At 36.5% G+C, this 21,481-nt stretch overlaps 1 protein-coding gene across 4 annotated transcripts in view; it reads right to left on the bottom strand.

Moving 5' to 3' along the window:
- CWF19L2 (CWF19 like cell cycle control factor 2) overlaps positions 1 to 21,481 on the bottom strand; it is a 91,814-nt gene that overhangs the window by 36,925 nt on the left and 33,408 nt on the right. For all 4 annotated transcript variants that reach the window (XM_074816145.1, XM_074816148.1, XM_074816147.1 and 1 more), the window contains one exon: positions 864 to 989. In XM_074816145.1, the coding sequence (XP_074672246.1) occupies positions 864 to 989 (126 nt within the window). The remainder of the gene's footprint in view (positions 1 to 863; positions 990 to 21,481) is intronic.

Genomic DNA, 21,481 nt, shown 5'->3' with positions numbered 1-21,481 from the left:
CAATCACAGACGGTACTGAAAACTTGTTTAAATGTGGTACCTCTGCTGGGAAATGTTGCTATCTTAGAGTGCACAAGAGAACAGTTTGTTCTTTAGGGCAGGATTAAACTAAATCCTGAAGGAGCACAGGGAATCGTCATTAACATAAAGCAAGATGGCAGCTTCCAAAATGGAAACAACAGGAGGATGACAATCAATTCCTCACCCTCTTGTGCCTTTCACTCCTCCATAGCAGTGTTACAAACTGATCTGTCCTACTAATCAAGAACACGCCTGCTAGAAATACAAGGTATTGTCACCTCCTCTTATCCCAAGAAGATCGAAATATTAGTTTATTTACTGTTGTAAGCAATTATCCCAGGAATAAAACACTGCTCCAGCGTCCAAGCTTCTCACTGTTCCCCAAAGCACTTGTACAAAGAGTAGGTCATAATTTTTATTATCAGCAGTAGCAGTATTTTTGATCAGAAGAAAAGGAAAATCAGCCCCTGAGACCTGAATATCTCAGTAAAATCTTTCTTATTTTGGAAGTATTCACCTCTGCTAATCTTCATTATTTACATAACCTTATGTAATATAAACTACTTGGCTAAAAGACTGTGATAACTTGAAAAACTTACTTTTCCTTGAATGTGCATTTAAATAAGCCCTAAAGTGATCCCTAGGGAAATGCAGTCTCAAAATAAACTTAATATATGCTTAATAAATATGTACTCTAACACTTAATTACAATCATCTTCTGAAAGGAACTTTTTAACTACCTATTGACATTCTGATAAGACACTCATATTATGGCATCATAAAAATAAAACTACAGAATCATTTCAGAATTACACTTTAATACTCACATTTGTGAAACTTACCATCTGTCGCTTTCTACGTCCTCCTTTTGGCTCCGGTGGTTCAGCTGGTGCTGTCACAGGCCATGCCCTTCCACTTTGATCGGTTCTGACAAGGACCACTTGTTCATCTTCTTGACGGCTTGAAGCCTGTGTCAGGTTTTAAGATATATTTTAAAACAGATGATACAGACAAAACCTAAAGAAACACCTAATCACACTAAATAAATATTTAAAAACCTAAAGATGAAATAACAGATTATTTACGTTTTGTGTGTTCATTATAATTCAAAGCAGACAGTATTACCTTACACAAGGTATTCTTTTCCACCTTTCAAAAGAACAGAGTATTAAAAATATGTTCAGCTAGTTAAGTGCAGAGTTAAAAAATCCTTTACAAAAAAGAACCAAGTTTGTATTCTTGGATCTTTCTCAAAAAGCTTCATCCCCAGAAGAAATACAATGTTTCTGAACACATAAATAGACAATACTGAATTAATATACATCATCACCATTATAACAGTGTATTCCTGAAAACCATCTGAAAAGCTGCAGCATGTTACCACTTCTGGGCTTTTTGTGGATTGGGGGTGTTGGGAGGTTTTTTGTGTTTGTTTAGTGTATTTTTTTCCATTCAAAACTTGTCTAACAAACTAGCCAAAACATTAGCTATTGCTTTTCAACACATTCCATTAGATCAGACTTTTGTTTCCTACACTGCACCTACCACCAGTACAGATCACTTTTATCACACTGCAATACTGATTTTCTTTTTAGTTTTGACTCTAAGATATGCAGAATAGGAAATACAAGCAACTCAACACAAGTATCTCTCTCTATGATGAAAAAGAAATAGATGAGTAGATGTACTTTGATTATTTAGGTCAAATTAAATTTTAGACTGAGGCAGAAATCACAACATTTAAATCATATGTTTGTGTGCCAAAATATATGGAAACATGAACAAGCATTTACCTGATATATGCCAAATAAATCATTTGCCTTTGGATGGCAAATACATTCAGTCTCACATAAACTACACTTGTACTTAATTACTGCTTCTACATACCAAAAGAAATTTGGGAATCATGAGAAGGGTATCTTCTAAACCTGACTAAGCCAAGCTCTTGAGGTGCTGGAGATGTGAGGTGAGAGGCACACACAGAACAGGGCACAAAGGGAAGCTTTCACACACTTACTCTTGGTCCTCATGGTGGAGTAAAATCACCAGTGCATTTGCTGGAAGAGTAACATAGTAGGGCACAACCAATCCAGATTTTACATGCACTGAGAAAAAGTTTTGACACAAATGCTGAACAAACTGATTAGGAATGTGGCTCTACTGGATCTTCCACTCATAAATTTTAAAAAATAGCCTAGTCAGGGATGTGAAAGTCAGCAGCTGTCTTGGCTGTAGACAGTAGAGATTAAGCTTCTAGAGGAAGTGAGGAAGGCAAGTAACAGAACAAAGAAAAAACCCTGGATTATAGGAAAATGGACTGCAGCTTATTCAAGGATCTGCTTGACTGGATCTCATGGGAAATGGTCATGAATGACAAAGGTGCCCAAAAGAGTTGGTTGATCTTCAAGGACAACCTCCACAGAGGATGAGAAGGGTCCATTTGATCTGCTATTTGGCTAAATGGGGAAGCTCAAAAACAAAAAGGAAGTTTACAGAAGGTGGAACCTGAGACAAGCTAGCGCAGGAGGACCACAGAAGCATTTTCCAGGCATGCAGTGATAGAACTAAGTAAACCACAGCTGAAGTTGAAACTAGCAAGAGATGCAAATAACAGAAAGAAGGGATTCTATGAGCATACTGGATATCCTTCTACAAGCAAGGACAACACAGGTCTGCTGCTGAGAGGAAAGACCTAGTGACAAAGAACATGAAAGAGGCTAAGACACTCAGTACCTTACCAGTCTTTACCAGCAAGGTCTGCTCTTGGGCTTCTCAGGCCCCAGTGCCTAGTGGTAGAGTTTGGAGGACAGGAGTACTACTTCAGGAAAGAAGTATCAACTTAAGGACCACTTAAGCAAATGGGAAATATGCTAGTTTATGGATTTAGATGGGATGCATATATTATGCTGGACAAGAGGTCTCTTCCTATCACATCTGAAGGGTAGTGGTGATTGGTGGATACCCCCGGAAAAAGATAAATGTATACAGTCACCTTCAAAAAAATGAAGCAGCAGCATCTGGGGAACAACAGGATGACCACCCTCACCTCAGTCCCCAAAAAATTACACAAGTCCTCATGAAAGCCCCTTCCAAGCACTAGAACAGCAGCAAGGTGACTGGGAACAGCCAACACGCATCTGCAAATGGCAAATGATGCCTGATAAATCTGCCCTCTGTGGTGAAATGACTGGTTCAGTGCACAAGGAAAATACCAGAGATGTTTACCTTGAAGTTTGCAAGGTTTTCAATGCAGTCTCATAGTATTTTTGTGGCCAAATTGGAGGGATGTGTAAACTGCAAGATGGATTACCAGGCTCGAAGAGTAGTTGTCAATACTTCAAAGTCTAACTGGCACTTCTCATAGTTTAACTAGCACATTGTTACAGGTGCCATTCCTCAGGGGTTGATCTCTATCAATACAACTTAACTTCAACACCCTGGACAGTGGAACAGAATGTGCTCTCGCTCTCCAGATAGGTGGGATGGGAACATGGCTGATAGACTTGAGGGTTGGGTTGACATTCAGAGGGAGCTCAACAACCTGAAAGATTAGGCTGACAAGAACCTCAAACAAATGCTAAGTCTTGCACCTGGGGACAAACTCATGCACTGGCAAAGGTTAAAGACAGACTAGGGGGCAAATCTACAGAAAAGAGACTTGGGATCCTTCATTGACAGCATGTCAAAACATGAGTTTGAGTGCCAGATAATCACATCCTGAGCTGCATTTTCCATCTTATTGATTATACAAAGTAATGATAATTCCAGAGGCCAAAATGCTATCCTTAATCATGCATATGCAATTTATGACACCAACTTACTACCCATAGGAGAATTGCAAAAAAAGTAACTTTCAAAAGATCCCGTAAACTAGTATGATTACAGAGAGAAACAGGCAACTTAAACAAGCCTAAAGCATTCATTCTCCCAAAACTGCTCTAGCTCTGGACAAAATACAGTTTAAAAAAATAAGTTATTTCAGAACGTTTTTCATGATATAACTATGTAGCCTTGAAACATGGTTGCGTGAAATAATCTGTTTTGTCAAATATTAAAATATATATATATAGTTATCATTTTCCCCTCAGTAAAACTACATAGAAATTAATTTCTTGTACATATATTTTCAGATTAACATCTTTTGTACTGTTAGAAGTTTTTGAGCAATTTTCTACTCTATATTTTAATATTTAACATTGTTACAGATACAAAACCATCTAAGCAGACTTTGTGTTCTTTATATAGAACATAATACAACCACTTATTTACAAAGGATGTAGAGCTTTGCAAGTCTCCACATTGCCTTTGCTTTCCTTGTAATCAACAGATATCAGTAAAAAAATCTTTTCTTCTTAGCAAAAAACTGTTTGCTTACTGTTATTATTGCAGTCAACAAATTCTAACCTGTTCTCCTTAATGAGACAAACAGTGCTAAATGCACATCTTAAGAGCTATTTCAGAATTCTATCACCTGACAAAGCACAGACACCTTATTATGACTTATGGGCAAAGAAAAAAAAAAAAAAAAGGAGCGGTCCTTACAATTAGACATAGATACAGAAGCTTTATATGGAAACTACTGGTAAAGTTGATTTTTCTTTACCAGACACAAGAAGTAAGCTGCGAATTGCTTGGCTTCAGTTCAGTCTGTCAGCCAGTGGACAGGTGAACTGATAGTAAAATCACTATCACTCATATGAGCACAGAGGAGATTCCTCAATTTCCTTGTACAATAGGAACATTTTGCCAGATAGTATAAATCCTTATATACTAGACATCTTCAAAACTGTAAGACCAGAAGTAAACACCTGCATCAAAGAATTACCTACAAGTGAGGTCATCTTAGTCTGAATAGAAAACTGTAATCCCTGAACTCCTACTCTACCCTTCAGCACCTAAGATCTTATGGGCACCTAAGTTTTTCTCAGTGGAGTTCTAGAGCCATATTGAGTTATGTTTCCAAGCATGCCCAAAACTGTTCCCATTTTGTCAGAGATGGATGGCTTAACATCTATTCCACATCAAAACCCTATCAGAATGCCGGCACTAAGCACCCTTATCCCTAAATTTTATCCTTGGTTGACTCAGTTCAGAGCCAGTGCCCATTAACACTCTTGAGTTCATTAAAAAGGGCTGCAGTCACAGATTTAATTCAGAAAAATATACTCTCTTGTAAAAATATTCTGGAGGAATATCATTCACTCATTTAACTTCAAAGAAGATCAGGAAGATTACAAATCTATCTCCCGTGACTTCTCTACCCACCAAGCAGAGAGAGAAGGAAGATGAGAAGGAGGCTTGGAATACCTGTACAGCAGGAGTGAAGAATAGACATGGAGGACTCATTTAGCCAGACAGAATTTATCAGCATGGATGAAAGTGGAGCATTACCATACATCTCAGTGATGAAGGCACTCCCATGGATTCCAGTCCTTCAGACAAAATACCAGGGGAACAGAATGAATATATCCATTTCGTAAATGACTGCTTAAGTACTTCATTACACCTCACCTATTGCAAACTCCATTTCTAGGTACTTACACTTGCAGCTTACACTATTGTTACCAGCTGCCTACAAGTAAAGCACAGGAGTGCTGAGAGCTGTTCCACATCACTACCTTTATGTGCCCAGACCTCAGTCTTCCCACACACTCATCTGCTCACGCCAACCACCTTCTTGTTTGGAATGGAAGTTACTGCTTTTTCAGCCAATGGATGCGTGTTCAGATGATGGATGGCCTGTCAAGAGCCAGGTCAGCTCAGCTCCCTCCAAAACAAGGACAACAGTACATTCCCAATTCATAGGGTTGTTCTCAGACTTAAATAAAGATAGGTAGATAGATATACACACACATATATAAAAAAAAAAAAAAAAAAGGCAGAAATTCTTCACCAGAAAAGTATTTAAATTTCTGAAAAGATTAAGAATAAAAAAAAATTTTTTTAAGTTTGAGAGCTTCTTGATTACACTACAAAGGTGTTTAAACCAGTTGATTAAATTAGAGCAAATAATGGGGACATCACTAAACCTGGTGATGTCAAATATTTGTCAAATCTTATAAACAACTTTATTAATCTCAATCTGAAGCTATTTTCCACCAAACAACTGATGCTTGCTTTACATCTGCCATCCTTGACTAATGAAAGCTTGTCCCAGAAACCTCAATAAAGTCTGAAAATTTTGTAGATACTGAAATATGATAGCTTTCACAGCTTAACCATATATTTCCAAGAAAAGTCACATGAAGGTAGAAGTTATGGACTAAAAAGCTGTGTAGGTAAACCACACTTCTCTCTTCTGTATCACCAAAGGCAAATGTCATTTTGTAAAGTAAACCAAGATGTCCAACACTGGTCTGGCTCCAATAATAATAATGATATATTTCAGAGAATATACATACAACACTACTTATTTCCAGCATCAGCCAGATAGATGCCTCAGCTGTTACTTTTTCACAAGAAAAGGTGTTTTCTCTCTATTGGGAGGGGGAGACAAGGCGATTCATCACAATAGAAGAAAAAGGCCGTGTCCCTCCACCCCACTCTTGCCAGACAGAGACAACTGGGGTGAGGCAGAGGGAACAGGGGGATGGAGAGCCATAACAACACAGGTGGGGACAGGACACGGACAGACAGACTGTGTTTTCACTATGCTGTTCAGACAGATGCGAGACCTAGTTACCATTACAGCATTCAAATCACTACTAATTTGAAAACATAAGAACAACAACAACAAAAAAAAATTAGCATTAGATGAGCAAAGACAAAGGACAACAGAGTGGAAAAAGAATACAACATGAGCAAAAAGCAGCAGGATGTATGCCACACTTTTAAATGGGTTATAAATGAAAATGGAGTATTCTGGATACAATAAGGAAGAGGTAACTGATGGAAGTTGCTAGGGTGTTGGTCATTTCTTTCTGCGTGTAAAAAAAACCCAAACAAAATAGGTAGACATTTGTGAATATTGTAATGCCTAAAAAAACCCTATGACTTAGCAAGGCTTAGTACTTTGACAGGCAGTAGCAACCATTTTAACAGTTGAAGGAGCTGGGGAAGAGGAAAGTCAAAGAAAAAGCAATGTTTTAAAAAACAGAAGGGGGGGGAATGAGTACTTCACTTGACAACAAGAAACTCACCCATCGGCATCATCTGGTTGAAATAAGCACAAAATTTTGTTTGAAATGGTGGAAAAGACAAATATACTCACAGGCTAAATATTTTAGACTTAACACAAAATAATCATGTAGAGGAAAATCATAAGAGCAGCAGTATGAAAAGGTAGAAAGGAGAAACACAGAATAATTTTAGAATGTATACACAACAAATAGGAAAAGCAAAGATGAAGTTAACCCCCAACAGAACATATCACAGTAAACGTGACAAATGCCCTAGTTCTTTAAAGACTTGGATAACTCTACAAGTTCAGAAACTGAAGTTATAACCACAGATGTTGCAGTGAAAATTCAAAAATCCAGAGCACTGCTAATCTGTCTGAAATGAAACAGACCTTTGTAGAAGAAAAAAGCCACCTTGTCCCAAACCTACCAAACCCACGTGGCCAAGCAGGGATATGGCAGCTCTCCCAATAGGACTAGTTGAATTCACACGCAGAAGGGGCAGCAAGTAGCAGGAACTGAATGAGTGGAAAGACGCACGTGACTGAGGATTTCACATGAATAAGACCCTTCAGAAATGGTTACTTGTTAGATTATTCACTGAAAACTGTGAAGGGGCCTGCTGCCCCTAGGGGGTCTCCAAAAAGATGCTGACTTCAGGTGAATCAGGTCCCTTCTTCCCCACATCTTTGTGTTGCTGAGAGAAGAAAAGGGATGGAAATTTTCCACAAGGAATGGCTGAAACTTCTCCATTCCCAGTCTCTAATTTTCATCTCATTGTAAACATGACTTTTCAAAAAGTTAAATCACTAAAAACAATAGACATCACAACAGCAATACTGCAGCAACTGCACAGAATAGTAAACATCAGATTCTTACATCAACTTACAAGCATCTAATTCTTTTTAAAAACATCCATCCCAAGATTTAATTATCTTCACTAAAATTTTTAAAATACAAACACTTCAAAAAGGATGCCATTGTTGAGCAGTTTATTATTTTCCCAGAATGAATGGAATTCACAAGGTGTTCTACATATCAGAAAAACAGAGTTTGCGTGCCTTTGAAGGCTCCAAAATGTTAGATCCTAAAAACTGTTGCACTTTCTTTTTTCTTCTCATTTCTGCATGCCATACAGGCAAGTGGAAGAGTATCTTCTGGATCTGAACCATGGAATAAGTTGGGGTGGGGGGGAACTCAATAAAAGAGAGCTGCCTCTGTGCCTACTCAAACGTTTGTCCTTTCTCTTAATGCATCTGATAATCAAATTCTACACCAAGTCTCCATCCTCAGAAGGGTCAACTGTTTCACTTCATATATTACACTCCCCGTAGGCTGCTACCAAACTTAAAACATCTGGCTGAAGATCAAGCAAAAATACAACATAGTAATCAAACACCTGAATCCAAATTTTTTGCAAAAAGCTGTTTATAGACTGAGAGAAGAAAAATCACCAAATCTGCCCATAAACAATGAGTAACTTCAGACTTATAAGTATGATTTTGGACATGCTTCTGGAATGTTTAATGATCATCCAGACAAATAGGCATATGTTTCCTTCCCACCTTTTTACTGTTTAAAAGGTGCTCTAGTTCTGCCTCAAAAATCACTTTCTCAGCTTCCTGATAAATATTGTCCCATGAGGTCCTTCAAAGTTATCTATTTATTCTAGCAATAAGCAATTCACAACTGAACATAGCAACAGAACATCTTTTTATTTTAGCATGATATAAAACTCAGCTGCCACCAAACACTAAGTCACTGTTAAGCTTCTATTTTTAGAAGTAGTCCTCTCGAGATAGGATCTTTTCATGTGAACGCTGTGATCCTGGAGATGCAGAATGGTTCACAAACCAAGTAAATTTATGTTTTGTGGAAAAAAATAAGCATTATACTGGAACATACACAATATATATACCAGTATAAGCTGACTTATGTGGGAATACTTCTATTTTTCCACATGCAAGACTTCAGATGGCCTTACAAACTATTTGGGACATTACACTTCAAGAAAGATGCAAAGTTAACAGGAGAGAAACTGGAAAAAAGCAAGAAGAATGACTAGAGGACAAGAAAAAGTTTTTTTTTAAAAAAAAAAAAAGAGTTGGAAGAGAAGGAGGACAAAATTAGGGAACACAAGCTAGTAGGTTGCAAAAACTCAAAATATTTTGGCAAACAATATGTGATGAAAAAGAGGAAAACAAAAAGGTTTAAATTGGAGAAGAAATGGAAGTTAGGCATTAGAAAGATTCTTCTAATATTAAGGACTGCAGAACAACAGTACAGTTGCCTAAGAAGAATATGGAATCATCACGAGGTTTTCTTTTTTTTGAAAAACAAAGGGCTTGAAAACCACAAAGAACTATAGATGTGTACAATGAAACTAGAGAGAAAGACAGTAAGGCATTAGTAAGTTCTAATGAGAGATTTCAGCAGGCTCTCATTTACACAACATGAAGTGATGCAGAGGATAAACATTTAGATGTAACACATACTGAAGTCTTTGAGTCAGAACCTTACAAGCTGGCAGGTTTTTGTGAGCTTTGTGAGTGTTGGGGTTTTCTTTCCTAATTTCAAATAGTCCAGAGTCCTGACACAACACATATGAGACTGATCACAGCATATTTAGATTTAATATTCCAGAGAAAAGGAAAAAATAAAAATAGTAATACTTAGCTTTAGAAGACAAAGTACAAAAAAAGAAGTGTCCCATCAAAGAGAAATTAAAGGAGCAGATAAAAGGATAAAATAATTATGGACAGCATGAAGACTAATGTGAGGCCATGTTAAAGGCTAAAAGTAAATGCATATTATGAACCAAGATGAATCCATTGGATCAAACATGCCAGGCATGATTATTCAGAAGATTAAAGATGTTATTAGAGGTAAAGGCATCTTTCAGAAGTCAAAATCCTGTCTAAATAGAACTGAATTAAAAACACAGCATAAATATAGAAAGTTAATTGTATTACCATAAAACGGCAAGGCAAAAGTTGATTTTGAGGAGGATCTTACTAACATAGCACAACAATGGACTAACTACTTTCTTTCCTACTAACAAACTGTGAAATCATCCAGGAGACCTTACAAATATTCCCAGAAACCATAACCATCTTTTATAAAAAAGGCAATAATTATCTTTTTGTGCTTTACATAGAGATTCACTCGAGTCTGGCTTTTTGATTCTGTTTTAACTTGCTTTTAGTATCTGGAGAGTGTATTATTTCTTCATGCAGTGGCATGGCATTACATAGCCTACTTTAAAAACCTCTCAGGTTTCTGAATTAGATTTATTAAAGAAAAATTATTAAATATAAAATATCTTAAGCTATATTATAAACAGAAATGTTGGTGACACTAGTATCATCATCAGATAAATATGATCTATATATAAGTAAAATATGTGTTTAAAAATATATATTAAAGTACTTTAAATATGATACATATTATTAAATGTTAAAGTTGAAACTGGAGAAGAGGCTCAGTCTCTATCCCTGAATCTTGTGATGACTGCTACACAAACAATATAATTTACAGTCTGAAATGAACAAAGATAGTGTGTATTTACAGAATGAGAGTGGAATTGTTTGTTGCCATTAATTAAGGAACATGAATTTTTACTTCAGGCTAGTTAAATATGCAAAGTACACAGTTGTTCTCACCAAACGTACAAATCGCTATACAGCTATTAACACCCAACGGAACAAAACAAAGCAGACAAGTCTGGTTTTGAAAGATAACTGCTTTAAATTAAATACATGAATAAATAAAATGCAGTTCTGAAAAAGATTTTTGAACTCTCCAGAGATGATGCCTGTTCCACAATCCAGCAGGAGGAAATGGAAAAGCTCTACCACCAGGTGCACAGCTTAATTTGAAGAACAGACACTGGAGTGGCTGAACAAAGGCAGTAAGCAGGCCAAAGCATCTGAGATGGGATCTGATCAGTTGGAACTGGTTTTCAGTGTTAAATAGCTAAAGAGAATAAAATATATTTTAAGAGTCAGTATATTGCGGGATAGGGAGCAAATAGAGCTTGGAAAAACAAACATGTTTGTTTTAATTACTGAGCCAATAAAAAGCTGCATGCTGTGTGAGTTGAAAGCTGTCTGCAAACGTTTACCAAGAGCCTCACTAAAGTGGTACAAACACAGTGTAAAAAAGGAATAACAAAGCTCAGCAACAGTCGTCAGCAAGAAACAAACCCCTACAACCAAACGGCAGCTATGGACAAATTAGATGCTGGACTAAGCATACAACCAGTTCCCTTTCTCTTACAATCTATGGCCAATGGAAATGCTTTGAATACTTATTCCTCTATTGGAAAAAGTCTATCCTTATATTATAATATCAAATAAGTGTCTAGAAGACATCTAGCACTTCTCAGAGTGCTGGACTTAGCTATTTCTTCCATCCACTGTCTCCTGTTCTCTTCCATTAGTCTTTCTTCTCCCATGTCAGTTATGCTTCTGTTAGGTTCTCAGGTTGCTTTTACACACGATCACCACAGTTATCAGAAGGATGACTCAATCCCATTTAGAAGGAGCAGTCTGCCTCCTTCAGTGATGGCTATTTGTAAGGTCACATGACATCATTGAGGAGTCAGTGTAGTCAACACCTGCAGTCCCCACATAACCTAGGTTTCAAAGCATCTAAGCTACCCTTCAGGCTCTGCCATTTGTTGTGAATAATGGAACTGTCAACTTTAAGGTAATGCTTTATAAAATCAGTACGTAGACCATTCTCCATAGCATGACCAAGGTTTGGATCTCACAGCAAGATAAAATTAAAATGGTCACAGGTCTGTAACAGCAGTCCACTGTATAAAACTTGTATCCTTGATTTCGGTTTCTTACAGCAGAAAACAATATGATTAAGAGAAATAGCAGCATGAGGAAGGGAAACAAGAGCAAACTTCTACCTAGGTTAAAAATTTAGTATTTCAAAAATGACTCAGTAAACATAGTAATAAGCATCACTATTACAACTTCAAAAGGTATTAAACTATTATAGAAATGGGGTTAAAAAACAGTTTTACGAGATCAGAAATTTGGTCTGCCATAATCAGGACCTTGGTGCTTAACAGTGAGGAGAAGCATTGGAAAATCTAATGCAGGCTGTAACACAGAAATTAACTAGTCTACCTAAGAGTATTTTCATCAGGTAGTGTTAGGTTTATGTATAAAGAATGAGACTAAAAAAACCAAAAAAAAACCCACAAATGAAAAAAGACTCAGCCAAACAAAAACTCCAAACCATAGCTCCTGTTTATAAGTGAAAACATTAATATTAGAAAACGATCAGGTACTTAGATAACTTCTAATTGTTTGGTCTCTATCCTTTCTTTCCCCCAGTCAGTGAGTGAGCAGATTAATAACACGTTATGTAAAAAACTTAATTTCATCTCATTGATATAAAATCAGTTTCCCTTTAAATTCAACAATTCTTTGGTCTTATATTATGAAAAGGGTTATTTTAGCCAAACTATTTATTACTCAGTATAAGTAACATGACCTTCTTACTCATCTTCTCTTTATATTGAATGCCTTCAATCATCCCTGTATTCAAAAGTCTTTCTGTTTGCTCTCAGTACTTATTGTCTTAGATAGGGTGATCAGAATAGCATCTCGTGAATAGAACGGACACGCACACAAACCTCAAATTAAATTCAGTAAGAGCTGCACTGCCAGCCTGTGGAAGCAAGATTGGAACTAGTAATGTGTAACTTAAAGCAGTTGGTACTGTGTCCAGTGATGTGCCTAGTTATGGGCCAACTAAAGCAATTAAGTCTAACTTAATAATATTGGTTGTCAGGAAGCCACATAACCTTGCAAACACAACTTTAAAAAAAGGTCTAAAGATGCAGTTTGATATTTTAAATTGTTAGCTACACTTTGAAATGGTTAGTCACTTAATCATACAATCAATGAGCCACCGCAGGCATGAGATGTAAGAAAATTTTTTTAAAAAGTAATGACTACATGGTTTGTTTCTATAGCAAGAACATCTGATACAAGACATATATACTTAGACCATAAAAAAAGAAAAGTATTACAACATGTTGGTTCTTAAGTCCACAAATTGATGTTTCATCTTATCAGAGACAGAAATGTAATATACAACTGAAAAGGTGATAAGAAGTTTGGCATATGTTAATAAAATAACATTTACTTAATAACATTTAGTAACAAGTAAATAAAGAATTCCAGTAAAAGTACTGCAAGAAGTTTCAAAAATATTCAGGCCTCAATACTCACTATTTAGAAAAGAGATTTACCCTAGCTCTGTGTTGTGATTTATTATTAAACGAATACATGTAGAAAAGAGCCTTCAAAAAAAAAAACAAAAAAACAAAGGAAGAATGTGGACGATTAGATGTTGCAGAACAAAGATTCAGCTCTGCATCCTTTTAAGCTTCTAATCATGTATATCCATACCCTCAAGCCATTATCACTGCTGTTATTTTGCGAGACATCAGAACAAAGCCAAAGACTTGAAAAAGCAAGGAGCCTAGAACATCTTCTTACCTAGACAGGCAGAACAGGATGGTAAACCTAATACTGACATTGGTAGTGGCACTTCCATTCCAGACACCAGTGGAGAGCCCCACTCTCCACAGCCATCAGTGCAGCACCCATGAAGAATCTCTGTAAAAATCTCATGTGCACAACTTTGCAAGCCATGCTGCGAGCTGGAAGTATCTTGTTATCCAGATGTACTGTTCCAAAGCCAAATGTCCAAATGTCTTCATTCCTTTTAGAAGGATGGGTGCATAGTTTAACTGCTCCTCTTAAACAGCCTACTCCTATAAAATGTTTCTGCTTTATATGGGTAGCAATGGCTAATGAGACCTTACATGTAACTACACTAAAGACCAGGTGGTCCCAACAGTCATTGGTTGATGGAATTCTCCTTTCAAAATCTCATTTTGAACAAAATAATTGTATTTCATTGCTTAAACATACAAAATATATTGTTAATTTATGGTTCACACTTTTATAAATGGTTTTACGTGTAAATTATTTTAAGTCCAAAAAGGTTTAATACCATTTATCAAGGCTGTGCGAGGACAAAGAGAAGCATCAGTGAGGTTCTACCTTTCCATTTCAGATTGGAAATATCTACTGTACCAGAAAGGCTTTTCAGGAATGTTTTTGCTTTTGTTTTTTCTTGAGGTTGGGGGGTGTCAAATTTGTTAAGAAAACCAGAACGTACTCTGAAGAAACACAGTGAAAGGATAGGTACAGCAGTATAAATATGCAGAAATTCAACACAGTATTAGGAGAAAAACAGAGCTAGAAAAAATGGCACCATCAGCACAAGTGCTGCACGGCACTTGGATACAGCTTTTGCTTCTAGTGTCAAAGCATACTCCAAAACTTTTGTATTATCTGTTTGAACTCCAAGTAGTTTTATCTACTCTGCCCTTTTATACTTGTTACATGTACTGAAGCCAGTAAGATATTTCACATCATTTAGTTACTGATACAATTTCTTCAGTACTTTTTAATTGCAAAAACCAATTTCCTATAAATTATATTAAGACAAAGTGGCTTAAGTTCCTGAATATGTTTTTGTCTTGTAAATAATTGTGTAATCTTCTCTTACTGACATCAACAAGAGTGTTCAGGAAATACACTCACCAGAAGCTGCATATACTTATTATTTTTAAAAAATATGCACTAACGATATTAAAGCTGTTCTGCAAAAGTGTGCCCACTTTATTATTCCCTGTTCCAGTCAGAGATAGTCAACTCTGTATGGAAAACACAAACTTTTGCCGAAGAAAGAATAGCACAGCCATACTGCAGACCCAGTTCACATGTGATGGAACAGCAGGAATTAGAAATTATGATGAGCTGAAAACAACTGAGAGTAAACAGGCCAAGAGCCATCTGTTGCTGTATCTCCCCACCATCTGAAGTTCCAAATGAAATCACAGATTTTTATTGTGCATTTAGTGATGATCATTAATCCCCAGCATTCTCGTTTTTATACAAATCTCAGCTATATTTTTCTGAGAAGAAGTTTTAAATCACAGAATCACACAGAATCGTCTAGGTTGGAAAAGACCTTGAAGATCATCCAGTCCAACCATTAACCTAACACTGACAGTTCCCAAATAATTCTTTCAGTGATTCTTTATATATCGTAAGTCTAAAAGCATTACTACAACTCTATTATAAAGTTTTGCATTGGGTATGTCACAATGAAAGGCCACTCAATGATGTGTTATTAAAACATATTACAGACAAATTTTGACAACCAAATATTTTTATTGCAGAAAAATACCTGCATTTATAGTTTTGATTCCCAAATCTAAAATTAAACATGCTGGCACACCTGCAATTTTTAATGTTAATTTTCAGTGTAATTTCTTTTTTGGTTTGGGGGGTTTCTTGTTTGGTGATGGGTTTGGGTTTTCTTAAAGAAAAAAAAAGCACACATCAGAAGCCCTGATTATTTTTCTTCTTTCTCTTAGGAGATTTTTTTCCTGAGTTTTTTTGCTCTACCTTGAGGAATATATAGATCTTGTGGAAAATATATATATATTTACATATATTTTTGTGTGTGGTATATATATCTATCTATATTTGTCTCAATCTCTGTTCTATTCCTTAGGCTTTAAATGTACTTATTAAATGAATCACACTAGACTGAAGGCTGATGTACTTCCACAGAAAATTCAGTTATTCAAATGAAGATTTGCTATGTTGAAATCATTTGTGTTTTCCTTACAATTTCTCAAATGCATGACAGAAAAGCCTGTATGTTTCTCTTTACTTTTTCAGAACTTCACACTTCTTTTAAATACTCTCTGATAGCATATCCTCTATCATGTAATTTTGCTTAAAGTACCACCTTTCATTCAATTTTATATTGATTTTGTATTTTAAACACAATTCATCATTATTAAGAACTGCCTCTAGCAATTCCTCAGCAGAGACTACTTTGTTTCCTGCATACTGATCAAGTGTTACGGAACACAGTTAACAGGCTGAGAGTTGAGAAGCTTTTTTACATATAGGCCATACATCATTTGGAATTGAAAACAGTTTTAAAAGATACATACACTTCATTCATCCACCACCATGAACTGAGTCTAGATTTACCTAATTTTGTATCATGTCAATATACTTCCTGATTAAAAAAATAAACACAATTAAGTCAGTTTGTAGCAACACAAAAACAAACTGTTCTTCATTTAGCAGATTTGACTAATTCTTATGCAGGGACCATATTGAAGGAAGCATGAGAAAAGATGGAAAAAATTCTGAAGAAAAAATTGAAAAGGGAAAGCACACAAATAATGCACAAATTATTTAGATTCATCACAAAGAACACTTTCTACATGCAGATTAAAACATAAAAGCAGCTATATTGGATCAAACCAAAGCCCAATGTGCCTTCTCCAGCAGTAACCAAAAGTGAATGCCTAATGAAGAGTACAAAAAGAAAGGATGCCTCCAAGCATTTGTGACTCAGCAATTAAGAGCCAGACATCATTTCTATACAATCCTCAAATGATTTATTTTTCATGAACGTGTCCAGTCTCTCCCTGAATCTACTTAAGCTCTCAGCATCCACAACACCCTGGAGCAACCATTCCACCAAGAGTCACATTTTTTCCCACTTGTTTTCGATCTGCCTTTTCAATTTGGACTAGATGATTGTTGTTGGACTAGATCATTGCAGGTCCCTTCCAAATGAAATATTCTATATTCTGCCTCTTGCTCATTTAAATTTTACCTCCCAATTTTTGTACCACCAAAAACCACTACAAATGATGTGCCTCAAAGTAGTGCTAATGTTCCACATATATTTTGTGAAGTAAAAATACAGAATCAAAGCATAGTACTCAAAGTACTAAAACATAGTACATCGTCAAAGTACTGACAATGGCAGGAGTAACAGTCTCATAACTAATGCACTCGAATCAAGAGTTGTGTAGCACTTTCAGGTAACAGAAATACAAACTGTACTTAGAGGCAGAAGTTATTTTTTAAATGCTGAAGTCTCCATGGTTTTTTGCTGTGTCCTTACATTCAATAAGTACTGATTTTCATCCCCTATCCTAACTCAGAAACCCTATGGTACAACAGCCTTTTCTTACACAGTTTCACTAGGGCTGAAAGTGCAATTTTGCTTTTCTCAGAATGCCCGTGACAAATCAGACATAAGCAGCTGTACATAAGCATAATTTAATTCTATCACAAATGAAATTAAAACATTTAATTCAGGTTTAGTCTCTTCATACAGCCCAAATTCCTCTTTTACATATTCACCCAGTTTTTTGATTTCCATAGACTCTGAAGGTTGCCTCCTGCTCAAGACAAAACAAGCACAATCTACATTTAAATTCATCCTTTTAAAAAGGGTCTTTGCATGTGTATTCATTGTAGTTGTATACACATGACTCACGTATTTAAGTACAATAACCATTAAGGCCCCAAATTTCACTTAACAGATAGTTCAACCATAATCCTACTAAAATTTATAAGACTACATGCTTAAGGTAACCTGCAGTGAAGAACAGAAGGGCTCTACCCAAGCTGAGACATCCACGCACCGTGCAGCAGACACACCACACAGGTAACTTCCGTCTACAGTCTTTCAGGATGCTGCATTCAGACATGTCAATGTCTCTCACTGGAGCTGAGCACACAAAACCAGTTGAGACACGTATGCATTTTGCACTTAGTGCTTTTAGTCACAGACTTTCCATTTACAACAGACACACACAGAGTCTCTACCCCATGAGAGCTACCCAATCCAATGTGCCCTAAGTCAGGTTTGTTAAGCGTCTAGAGTGCTTCACGTTTCATACTAGACCTGTTAGGATCAGAACGTTTCTTTAATGTTACTAATACAGAAAATAACCTATGATGCACTTAAGGATATCAGATACTGACATATTTAGAGGTGCAAAGAGAAGAAATACTAATAAATCTACCTTTTACCTCCAATTATCTTCCTGTCTAGTCTGGTGTTCTGTTTCACAAAGACTTGTTACTGAGGAGCTTTCCCAACTTACAGCAGCCTGATACACCACGGTGTCCTCTCACAGTCCTTCTGCTTACTGTACAGCAGAAGACATATCTTCTTAACTGCATATTCAGGCATTAAGCCTGATAATAGCAATGCTTCTTAGCTCTCCTAGCACAACTAACTAGGAAAATACTTACAGTAGCACACCAGTTCAGAGGCTAGTAAAAAAAATTTACCCTCTATTTAGGTTTCATATACATATGTGTGTGTATATATATATATATGTATTTATTTATAGATATTTATAGATATTTTATCAAATAAAATTAGTTACAGGAAAGAAGTAGGAAAAAGTACAATTGAGAAATTAAATATTTAAGATGATGTGGAAATTATGTAGGAAAAAAATAATGGGGAAAAAAATTAAACAACTTCAGTGAACTAATATCCCCAAATAACATTCCCTAGCCTTTTTCTTGAAGTACCAAAAAATCAAAATAACAGCTATTCATATGCCTTCAAGAAGAATATATATAAAAACCTACCTCTTCAAATATATATAAAAACTAACCTCTTCAAAAAAACACACAAATTTTATTGAAAAATTCATATCTCAATTCAGGCAAAATAATTCCATTTATAAAGCTACTCAAAAGCCATAAACAATTTAAGAACAACTCAACTAATAAATTTTCATCTTTTCAGCACTTTGGACACATGGAAGGCTAGCAATTGAAAACAAATCAAATGTTAGACTGGCAAAATGAGGACTGCTAGTGCATAAAAGAAACGCTTCAATACTGTTGAAAAATGGTTTAAGACAAAGTTAGTATCTTTTTTTTTTAATATCAGGAGAAGCCAAACATGGTTCAGCCTATATTGAATTTTAATCTGGGATACCTTCATACACAGAAAACCTACAACGTTAATATTTGTGGGCGTTCACTTCATTAATAGAAACATCACACTAACTACCAAGGACAACAAAAAATAAAAAATAAAAAAGAAAACATTAACAGCAATCCTCTTCCTCAAGGTAAATTTTTGCTATAAAATTACCCAAGTGGGCTTACTCAGGATGCAGCTATGGACTTCTCTTTTGCTTCAGTATCTTCTACAATTTTCTTGCTATTCTAGGTTCAGAAAGATGTATACATTCATGCTTTTTAGCAGGAAATGTCTACTTGCAACATCTAAATGCACCACAAACAGCAGGTCTTAAAAGTACAGATGGTTTTGGCCAAAACAAAAACTAGTAATAAAATGGTCTTACAAGGATCTGTACACTTGGTGAAATACATCGGCTGATAAATGTACGTTTTTTAAACACCAAACATCAGTACTTGAAAACTGTACTTCAAAACCACATTTTTGGGGTTGCTTGGGGTAGAATTCTTGTCTAAATCAAACTATAAAAGCTAGATTTGCCTCTATTCGCACTTAGAAACAAATAAATAAATAAAACCGGTATTTAAGCTTCCACTTTACAGTCCCTTCAGCCTGTAGTTTCTTGATCACTTTAAGGCAGAATAAACCAGCACCACTGTCAAAAGAATTGATCCTGTCCTTTATACAAACCCCACCCGCCCATGCACACCCCCAAGTCTTCATTCAGTCACACAGTGAACTGAATTGGGAAATTGATCCAGGTTCAATTAATCAAGAAGAAAAAAACTTTCCTAGGGAGATGCATTCAGAATTGCCTTCACTGCTTCTGGATTTATCTCCCCATTTCTCCCAACTGAGTGAAAATAAGGCAAAGCCACGTTTCCGGACCTTTCAGCATGAAATTGGCCATGCTGCTCCAAGGAACCAGAGACAGACCTGCCTGAAGCAAAATGCTTTGTGTTTGTTATTGGTAGCAGAGGCAAAGCTAACTTTGGGATCAGTGGGACATCCATTTGGAAAATGACTTCTGTGGAAACTGCTTCAGGTATCTTACTTGAGATTAACCTGGCTGAACTGCCTGAGGCTATCACTTGGGTGGTCAATGTTATAAAAAGACTGAACAGTATCAAATACAGCTTCACAAATCAGTCTCTCATGTGTGATAAGATGGTTTCTGAACATCTGGGCTGTTTAAACACACAGTGTGATACAGCTGGCCCTTGGTACACAGGAGTACCCAACACATTCTGCTTGTGTCCCAGTAGTCCAAAATCAGTTTGAAGCCATAAAGCCAGTAAGACTATTCTGGCAACTATGACACAGATAGGACTTAGGACAAAGCAACTGTCAGCTTTGCTGGACTGCTCACACTCAGAAGCCACGTAATACAGGCTAGAAGTAGCCATGAAACAAGCACAGTCAAGGCATATTCATAAAGACAAGACAGCAAACCTCTAATATGTACAGGAAGACCTTCACCCTCTGGAACACAAGCCCTGGCAGTAATTAAAACCTGAATGACTTCAAAAAAACATCAAGGTTTTCACCGTGTTTTGGGGAGTCTGCCAATTTACCACAAGTCTAAGAAGTTGAGCAACTTTACAGCAAGTCGTAAAGAGGTTGATCCTGTTCTGGTATGGTGCAGCTCAAAAGCTCACCTTTGCAGAATTACAAACATCAACCCTGTTGTATCTGTAAGGGACTATTTGCACTGGCAAACCATGGAAAGTTCAAAACAGCTGGACTGTCAACAGTCCTGGTTCCCACAAAATAAAGATCATTTCTGCAAGACAAATGGACTGTAACACAAAAATAAGCAGCCTAAAAGCCAAGCTACTACATCTGGAATTATGTTAGAAGCTGATCCTGAGCTTCAGAGAAAGCCAACATGGAACTCACAAGGGTAGTCATTTTGCATCCAATATACTTCAAAGAGGAAATTTTAAATCCCTTCAATCATCCAAAGAAGCTTATACCAGTCACAACACTAAGGTGGTCAACGGGGGCTTAGCCAAGCTCCCACAGGAGAGGAAGAAAAAGAGGCAGCACACTAGAGGTATTCACAACCTTTTTCTCCATGTTTAAGGGAATGCAGGACAAGGAGTGGACATGCCCTGTAAGTCCCCAGACCCAGCTTGAGTAAATAAGCACACAAGAGTACAAAACTGAATATGGACAGGCACACAAAAGATAAAAGAAACATCATAGTTGTCTTATAGCATATTCATGAATAGAAATTACTAAGTCAATCCCTTTGAGGCTTTAGGACAGCAAGATAGTATTTTCTGATTTAGCCAAGTCTATAATACACCTTTCTTTTTCACTAAGGCTCCTCCTGGACTACTCATACATTTTTCAGATGCCAGTCCAGAGATAGACTGGGACCCAGGTCAGGCCAGAAGGATGCAGACTATTTTGGTCAGTTTATCCTTCTGAATCCTCAAATTCTTGCCTTGCTGAGCTTG

This window comes from Strix aluco, chromosome 2 (genome assembly GCF_031877795.1).
Source record: "Strix aluco isolate bStrAlu1 chromosome 2, bStrAlu1.hap1, whole genome shotgun sequence".
Lineage (NCBI taxonomy): Eukaryota > Metazoa > Chordata > Aves > Strigiformes > Strigidae > Strix > Strix aluco.
The sequence above is the reverse complement of the archived record's forward strand: the minus strand, read 5'-3'. Positions and strand labels throughout refer to the sequence as shown.